The 9,473-nt window shown below is 15.7% G+C and overlaps 1 protein-coding gene across 1 annotated transcript, besides 12 other annotated features; it reads right to left on the bottom strand. All coding sequences in view use genetic code 6, as the record gives it.

The window, feature by feature from the left end:
* Positions 1-726: 726 nt before the first annotated feature.
* Positions 727-757: a microsatellite.
* On the bottom strand, positions 745-2,100 carry IMG5_098360 (hypothetical protein; the record flags this gene model as incomplete). The annotated part of the gene is made up of 1 exon (XM_004035448.1): positions 745-2,100. One exon carries the CDS (start codon positions 2,098-2,100, stop codon positions 745-747), a length of 1,356 nt encoding a protein of 451 aa, XP_004035496.1.
* Positions 2,101-2,451: 351 nt separating this feature from the next.
* Positions 2,452-2,514: a microsatellite.
* A 5,209-nt stretch (positions 2,515-7,723) lies between these two features.
* Positions 7,724-7,755: a microsatellite.
* A 200-nt stretch (positions 7,756-7,955) lies between these two features.
* Positions 7,956-7,999: a microsatellite.
* Positions 8,000-8,431: 432 nt separating this feature from the next.
* Positions 8,432-8,473: a microsatellite.
* Positions 8,474-8,581: 108 nt separating this feature from the next.
* Positions 8,582-8,640: a microsatellite.
* Positions 8,641-8,694: 54 nt separating this feature from the next.
* Positions 8,695-8,796: a microsatellite.
* Positions 8,696-8,794: a microsatellite.
* Positions 8,714-8,796: a microsatellite.
* Positions 8,714-8,801: a microsatellite.
* Positions 8,720-8,795: a microsatellite.
* Positions 8,802-9,116: 315 nt separating the features above from the next.
* Positions 9,117-9,176: a microsatellite.
* Positions 9,177-9,473: the final 297 nt, after the last annotated feature.

Here is a 9,473-nt window from a genome sequence, read left to right as displayed (position 1 = left end):
TATAAAATTATTTTAAAAAAAAAAAATAATCATAATTAATAATTCATCTTATTATTTAAAATAATTATTATTTAAATCTTATTAATTATATTAATTTATATATTTTAAATAAATTATTAAGAATAAATATTAAAAATCATCTCATAACTGAAATTAATATGTAATTTATTAAATAATATATAAATATTATATATGAAGAAAGTAATATTTATTTAATTTGAATTATGATTATGTAAATTTTATTAAATTTATTTTTTTGAATTTTTGTAATTATCTATAAAAGCTTTTATTAATTCAAACAAAGGGTTTATTATTATTTTAATTTATAATTTAAATTATTTAATTTTATTTAATTTAAATATTATCCTTTATTTTATTTTATCTTATTATTATTATTATTAGACTTTATATTACTTTATATTTTTATTCTTTATTCATTATTTTAAATTTTTAATATTAATTATTAAAACTAAAAAGCTAAATTGATTAATAAATTAAGTTTTAAATAAATATATATTTGGATTAAAATCTTTTATTTAAACAATTCGAATTTTTATTTTTTATTTTATCTATTAAAAAATGCTTTTTTATATTTATGATTTAAAATAATTTTGAAAATAAAATAAAATATATATTTCTGCTTTATAAAAATTAAGAAAAAATATACTCATATAATGCTATTACAAAAAAAATAAATATAAATAGAATTTAAAATTAATTATATATATTCATTCATTCATTCATTCATTAATTCATTTTTTTGTTTTTTTCTTTTGCTTTTTAGAACAATTATTCGAATAACTTTTTATATAATATATTATCTGGTTCTCTTTTCAAGCATTCCCAATAGCTTACAGCTGCTTCTGAAAAATCATTTAATGCAGTGTAAATTTCAGCCTCTCTGAAATAACTTTTAACCCATTTTTCATCCAAAACTTTTGCCCTTTTCGTAAAATAAAGTCCTTCATTATATTTTTACAAATAAATACACGCAGCAGCTGCATTAGTGTATAAAGCAACAGCTTAGTTATCATATTCAATAGCCTAAATATAAAATTCAAAAGCTTCTTAGTATTTTTTATCTTTAAAAAGTATATTACCTTTTTCTTTCAAAGCATTAGCTTTTTCTTTATCTTTAGTAGGTTGATAAGAAATAGTATCATTATTTTATTTCTAATCTTATAATTAATTAATAGCAGCTTAATTTTCATCAAAACTTATTGATGTATGTTTTTTAAGAAAAGAATAGGCTTCCATTTATTTATTTTCAAAGGCTAATTAAAGTGCGCTTTTTTCCTAATTAATATAATTTACATCTGCTCCATTTTTTATCAATTCTTATATAAATTCTAAATTTCCTTTTTCTGCAGCTAACTAAACTACACTCCACCCGTTCGAATCTTTCACATTAACATCTGCTTTTTGATTAATCAAAATTTAAAATAACTCTTTGTTATTATAATCTACACTTAATATTAAAGGTGCAGGAATACATCCTTTAGAATCTCCATTAAGAGAACTTCCCTTTTATATCAAATATTTTACTGTATTCACTTAATTATAACCCGCAGCCCAATTAATTGGAAATCCAAAAGAACTAGGTTCTTCAATATTTGCTTTTTATTATAATAAAAATTCTATCATATTTATATCACCATTAGAACTGGCTAAATGGATTGCACTTATATCTTTTTTACGTTTTTATAAAGGATCTTATTTATAATTATCACATAAATACTTTACTAAGTCCAAATGTCCATGTTAAACAGCAATAAAGAATGCATTATTACCCTCTGAATCTTGTTAGTTTAAATCAGATTGTAAAGATATTAAATAATCGACTATTTTTATGTCACCGCGAGAAGATGCAAAGTGTAATGAAGAACGACCTTTGCCATCTTTTGTTGTATTTATTAATTCTGAAACTTTTGAAAATTATGAATATGGATGTTTTTTATTTTTAATTTGCTTTTCTACGGTCTCTATATATAACTTTATTTCCTCTAATGATTTTTTGTCAATAGTTTCAAGTAAGTTTTTTACCATTTCTTGATTTTTTAAGAATTAATTTGCGTCAGATTCACCTGAAGTTGTTTACATTTTTTATATTTTTTTTTTAATATATTTTTAATATATATATTTTAGATTTTATGTTTTTTTTATTTTTCATTAATTTAATTTTAATTTTGATTAATATTTTTGTCTTTTTAAAAAATTATACTAAATAAAATTATTATTTATAGAATATTTGGTATAATAAAAAATTAAAATTAATTTATCTATTGATTATAAAAGAAAACAAAAAATATTTTAATAAATTAAAAATAAAAAAAAATATCATTTATAGAGAAAGAACTATTCGTCTCAATCAGTAGAGTTGAAGTTATGATACAAAAAAAAATTAATATTAAAAAATAAAAATTAATAGTTATATATAAAACTTAATATAAGTATATATATATATATATATATATATATATATATATATATATTATAATATAAATATAAATATATTAAAAAATATTCAATTTTTTTTTTTTAATTTTAAATTGTTAACAAATTTTTAATTTATTAATTCTATTTTTTGATTTTTAAAAAAAAAACTTTAATTATCACAAACAATTTTTTAATTATTTATAATAAAAAAAAAAAAATATTTAAAAATTACAATTTTAGTTTAAAATTTATAAAAAAATAATAAACTTATATATTATTTAATATATATATTTAATTAATCAAGAATGAAGCTCTAATATTTCTTTCTTACTTATATTTTTTTTTTATGTATTAAAACAAGGTGAATTTAATTATTAATCAATCTATGGTTATTACTTTTTATAAGAAAAAATAAAATCATATTAATTATAATAACATTTTTTTTTTTAATTATCATTTTTAATATCATTTAAACCTATTTTTTGTATTTCTAAATTATTTTTTTATTTAATATTAGAATTATTTTCTAATATTATGTTTTTAATTTTTTAATTTTACGCATCTTTTATCAGTACATTATCATTTAAATGAAATTATTTTTACTATTCTATTTATACATTCTTAGGTTATTTAGAGAATATATTAGATATAAGATTTACTGAACTTTATTTTTCTGAATTAAATTATTTTACATCATTTTATTACTCGTTATTTTTTTCAGGTTTTTTTAATTGTAAAATAGATTATCTTATTTTGATTTCTGAATTAATTTATTTTATTATCCTACAAGCATCTTCATTTATATTCAAATCATACTTTTTTTTTTCAGATTATTTCAAATTGTCGCATATATCGAAGTTAGAGCGTTTCCTTATTTATTCGATAAACTTAGATGTTTACTATGAGAAGTATTTACTACTTTTTTAATAATCATTGAGTAATAAGTAATCAGAATTTTATTTTTTATGATTCTCTATAATTTCTTTAGCATGCTTATCTATTTCAATATTAACTGAGTTTTTTATTAATTATTTAGAACCAAAACTATTAGAATAATCTTTTTGTAGTTAGCATATAATTTGATTTGTTTATGGATTTAAATATTTTATTTGACGATTTGAAACTGAATTATTATTTTTTCTGGCTAAATTGTAACTTTCCTTTATGTCCAATTAATTTTAAGATTATAAACGAATTTTTTCAATTAATTACATTGTATTTAGTGACTTGTTAGACTTGTTATTATTTTTCATTTATTATTTTGTACAAAACTTATATTATATGTGGTTTTTTATTTATATTAATTTATTATTATTTAGTGTAGTTTGTAATTTATTATTTTTTTTTTTTTTTTTTTTAAAAAAAATTATTTAAAAAAAAAAAAAATATAAAATGAATACAAGATAAGTTTCTTGGATATAAAAAATGCCTTAAAATTTTGAAGAATTATATGAAGAAGCTTAAGAATTAAAGCTTTTTCTTGTAAACGAAATAGGTCCAACAAATTTATAATTTAAAGATGAAAAAGGTGATAAATATAAAATAAATATAGGATATACAATAAAATGCACTTGTTAATCATAAAGAATAAATAATTAATGTATTCATACTTTGTTTGTTCTTTCCAAAAAATATAGATTAAATCTTAATAATCCATTAATCTGGTAAGGAAGTTATTTAGATAATGAAATCGATGATATAATAAATTTAAAACATGCAACAAAATAAAAAAATAACAATGTAACTTAGAAAAACTAAAAAACTGAAAAAAGTAATAAAGATTAAGTTCGAATATAAATAGATGAAGAAACAGTATGCTGTATATGTTAAGAGCAGGTAAAAATTTACTAAAACAAATCTATTATTAGATACATAAAAATAAAAAAAGTTAAAAGAGGATTAATGTATTACATATTGCAAAGTAAAATGTGGAAATAATTTTCATATGAAATGTCTTAGAATATGGATCGAACATAAAATGTAAAGTAATGAAAAGTTCACATGTCCTATGTGTAGAACAGATATGAAGCATAAAATTTTAGAATAAATGAAAATTGATGAAGATTCATATAATGTTCGTTATGTAACTCATTTTAATCATAATTGTATAGGATGTGGTAAAAAGAATATAGTAGGAAACTTATATCACTGTTTGATATGTGAAAATATAGATTTATGCAATTTTTGTTATGAAAACTTTCAACATCCAGTTCATTAAAAATTCCTTTTTAAAAAATAAAAAGAAGAAGAATGGTAAATACCACCTGCTAGAAATTAAGCATAAGTATAAGCAAAAGGTGTTCTCAAATTATCAAATGGAAAAAATTAATTAAATCCAAAGCTGGTTTTATTCAATAATTTACCAGATTATATCGTTTCTTGTTTTTAAATGGTTAAAGATATTCAAATGGATTATTAGCAAGACTCACTTTCTATTGTAGGATAAGAAATGAATAAAGCTAAGCCTTAATGCATTGTTTGCTTATAAAAAGATTCTTGTGGATTAATAAGAAAACTTAACTGCGAACATACCATAGATTCAAGTTGCTTTAAATAAATTTTATAAAAAGGAGTTTTATAATGTCCTTAATGTTCTTAGCCTTTTTTAAAAGGATATTGTAGTGCTTTTAAAGTAAAAATTAATATACAAAGCAAAAGTAATAATAATATTCCTTAGTAATAAAATGAAAGTATAAAAAATGATAAAAGTGCTAATTTTAGAATTAAAAAAAAACCTCCTTTGGCCATAAATAATAAAAATATAGGTAATATGACATAAGGGATGCAACTTGAAGGATTTTAGCTTAAAACTATAAAATTAAATTCATAAAATAAGGATATATCGAGCTTATCTTCTAATACTGATAATTTTAGAAATAATAATGCTTTTTAAAATAATATGTAAAATAAATTTTAAGAATATAATTCTTAGCAAGAAAACATAATTAAAATTTAATAATAATTTGGAAGTTTAAAAAAAAATTATAATAAATAAATAGCTATTAGATAATAAGAATTTCATTTCTGAAAAATATAATAGTTTTGATTTTTAATTTAATTTATATTTTAAATTTACATAAATTTAAACATTTACATAAAAAATAGAATTAATTTTTAAAATTGATTACAAAACAAATTTGTTTTTTAATGAAAAATTAATTAGTTAATTATATTTTTAATTAATTTAAATACCTATACTTTTTAACTTTTATTGTAAATTAAATTAAATTAAATTAATTGTTTGTTTAATTAAATTTTATATTAAAGTTTTTTTTTTAAATTAAATGAATTAAATATTTATTTATTATAAAAGGTATATTTATTAAATTTATATTTGCATTAAAAAAAATTATTTTATTGATTATTAAATAAACTATATAAATTATAATTATAATATTTCTACCTAATTTCCTTCCAAATAAATTTTAATATTTTATGACTGTTTTAAATAAGTTTGAAAAAAAGATAAATTAATTAATAGCTTACAAAAGCTCTTAAAAAATTTAATTTAAGAAATTCAAGAAAATATACAATCAGATTTCAATTTATGTTATTCATTCAATACATATAAAATAATTCAAATTTTTTTTATTTTAATAATTATTCTCAATAATTTAAAAAGCAAATTATTAAAGTTATCCTTAAGTCACTTAAGTCAGTCTTAATTTTGAAAAGTAATTTCTCATTTTTCATTTAATAATATCTATTTAAATTTCTTAATTATTCTAAAGGAAAAAATAAGAAAATAATTATAAAAAAGTATATCAATAGATAAATCTAATTTACAAAGTCTAAAAATTTAAACTAGATTTAAAAAAAAATCATATAAGATAATACATTATAGATTATTTACTTATTTTGTTAAATTTTTACTCAAATTATTATTCAAATATTAATTAAAAAATTCATCTATAAATTTGTACAATAAAAATTCTTTAAAGTTTAATTTTTATGAGCTTAAATAAACTGAATTAAATTGAATTAAATAGTGTTAAGAATATTTCTTAAATAAAATAGATTCTATTAAAATTAAATAAGAACAAAATATGTTAAAAATATATATTCTTAAGAAAGTTTGATTCTATTTACAGATAAAATATCTAATTATAATTTTTTTTTTAATTTTATGCAAGATAAAACGTGTCTATAATTAAATAAAATATTAATTGTTTTAATAACCTATGTCTAAGCACTAAAAATTTTAGTAAAATAAAACTTAAATAAGAGATCTAAATGGGAAATAATTTAAAAAATTTCAATATCTTCCTTTAAAAATTATAATCAAATAACATATAAATTATAATAATAATATATCAGAGATTAGAAATTATAATAAAATTGGATAAATAATTAAGTTTATAATATAGGCGGAAACAATAAATTAAAAAGATTATATTAATCAAATTTAAAAAGATAATAATATTCTGTACTTATTTATCTTTAAAATACTAAATATTGAAAAAGTTACATTTTTTATTTTATTTTTAATAACAATATTTTTATTTTTTAGATTTTATTTATATATAGTCAATTAATTTAAAAGCAATTTATTAAAATAAATAATTTTTAAATCTACTTTATAAAAAATAAATAAATTTGAATAAAAATAAATGTATAAAATAAAAAAATATACACTAATATCACAAAAAAATAAAAAAAATATTTAAAAAATTTATTTAATTTGTTATTCATATGTAAAATTATTTTATTTGTTTGTAGTAATATAATATATTTTATATTACATATACATGATAAAATTATATTTTTATATTTATTATTAATAATATATATATTTTTTATTACAATTTTTAACTTGCTAAAATTCTTTTATTACTAATAGTTTCTTTAATTTTTTTTTTTCTTTTTATTATAATTATTATTTTAAATTTAAATATAAAACATTCTTTCGTTTCTTAATTTATTATCTTATATTTATTCTAATTTTTTCAAATAATAATTTTTAAGATAATTATTAATTATTTCATTTTTTTTTTGCATTATGCTTTATTTAATTAATTACTTAATCTATTTTTAGTCATATTTTACAGAAGCTTTTATATGATTACGTCAGTTTTTATTTATATGATAAAACTATAATGAGATTTAGATTTTTAAATATTTATATTATTATTCTCCATAATTTTTAAAGCTTATTTATATATTTATGATTTTATTTTTTTAGATTTTGTAATATTTCTTTTTTAAAAAAAAATGTTTTTGTTAATATAATATAATTTAGCATGATGTTTAGATTAGATAAAAAATAATAATGAAATCATCAATTAAAATTAAATTTATATATTAAATATTATAATATTATTAACTTAAAAAATCTTCAAATAAATAAAATATTATAATTATTAAAAATCTAATATTAATTTTAAATAGTATAACCTTTCATTAAAACATATTTGATTTTAATTATTTAGTTATTCATTTAATATACAAATTTATAAAATTTAATCGAATTTGAATACATTCTAAAAATAATTTAGATTATTTTATATAGTTTGAAATTAAAATATATAAAATTTATATAAATATTTAACAATTTTAATAAATAAATAATTATTGATATTTTAGTTTTTATTTAAAAAATAAAATAAATTATATTCACTTTAATTTTTAACCAATTTAATAATTTGAAAATTAAATGAAACTTTTAAATGTTAATCTAAAATACTTTTCAAATTTAAAATATTAAATAAATAATTTATTATATTAGATAAACATATTAATTTTTTTTCTTTTAAACTTAATATTATTTTCTATTTTTGATAATCTATTACATATTACATTAATCGAATATATTTGTATAAAAAATAGATATAGATTAATGGTTTTATCTGTTTCTTTTTAAAAACTAAGTAATCATTTTCATCATAAGGTTTGAAGTATATTTTAGCTATTTTTAACTAAATTTATAGTTAAAGTTATTCATAAACATATTAAAAAACATTTAAAGTTAATAATTTTGATAGATTAAAATAAAAGAATAAAATATATAAATTATAATATATTTAATTTATAATTATTTTCAAATAAATTATAATCATTTTTTCTATATAAATTTATACATAAAAAATATTTATAGCAGATTTAATCTAAAAAAAAATTTAAAATAATATTAATTTATATATTTTTGATAAAAAAAATAGTAATAAAAAAACTAATAATAAATAAACCAAAAAAAAAAAATAATAAAGTAATAGTTAAATAAAAAAATATTAAATTCTCATAAAATTTATAATTAAATAAAAAAATCAAAATCAAAATCAAAATCAAAAAAAAAAAAAGAAAAAAAAAAAAAAAAAAAAGTAAAATAAAATAAAATACAAAATAAATAAATAAAAAAAAAATGAATATGGAAAAAATAAGTAAAATCCCATACTAAAGGACAAGCATTCAATAATTCTAACTACAAAAACAAAGCGAAAGTATAAATAAAATTCAAAAAGCACAATAGATTATGCCATCAAATAACATTTAAAGAAACTAAAGAAATATATTATTAAATAGTCCAAACAGTAATAATATAAATGTGAAAAATGAACTAATATAAAGTTAGAATTATCAAACTAACAATACTTAATTTTTTTCTACTAGCAATTATTTTTATTAAACAAAAAGTATATAACCATCTAAAACAGAATTGTTTATATAAAACGGACGCCCAATTATAAATATACATAGTAATAACCATAACTTAAATAATAATATTAATAATAATAAATTAAATACATGCAATAATTTAAATGAAGTTTAATAAACAGAAAACAATTCTTACTAAATAATGTAAAATAAAAGTGTTAATAATTAATCAGAATCATTAGATAATAATAAGAATAATAGTTAAAGGGGATCATAATCTTAACATAATAATCAATTAAGTAAACCTATTACACATTAAAGGATTCTTTCCTAAAAAACAGAACCTATAGATTATAAATCAAATAATTTTATAAATTAAAACTCTTCTTAAAACTTTTATAAGACTAATAATTTTAATTTTTCAAGCAATTAATAATAATAATAAG

This window comes from Ichthyophthirius multifiliis (assembly GCF_000220395.1).
Source record: "Ichthyophthirius multifiliis unplaced genomic scaffold scaff_1120509250839, whole genome shotgun sequence".
In the NCBI taxonomy this organism is placed as follows: domain Eukaryota; phylum Ciliophora; class Oligohymenophorea; order Hymenostomatida; genus Ichthyophthirius; species Ichthyophthirius multifiliis.
The sequence above is the reverse complement of the archived record's forward strand: the minus strand, read 5'-3'. Positions and strand labels throughout refer to the sequence as shown.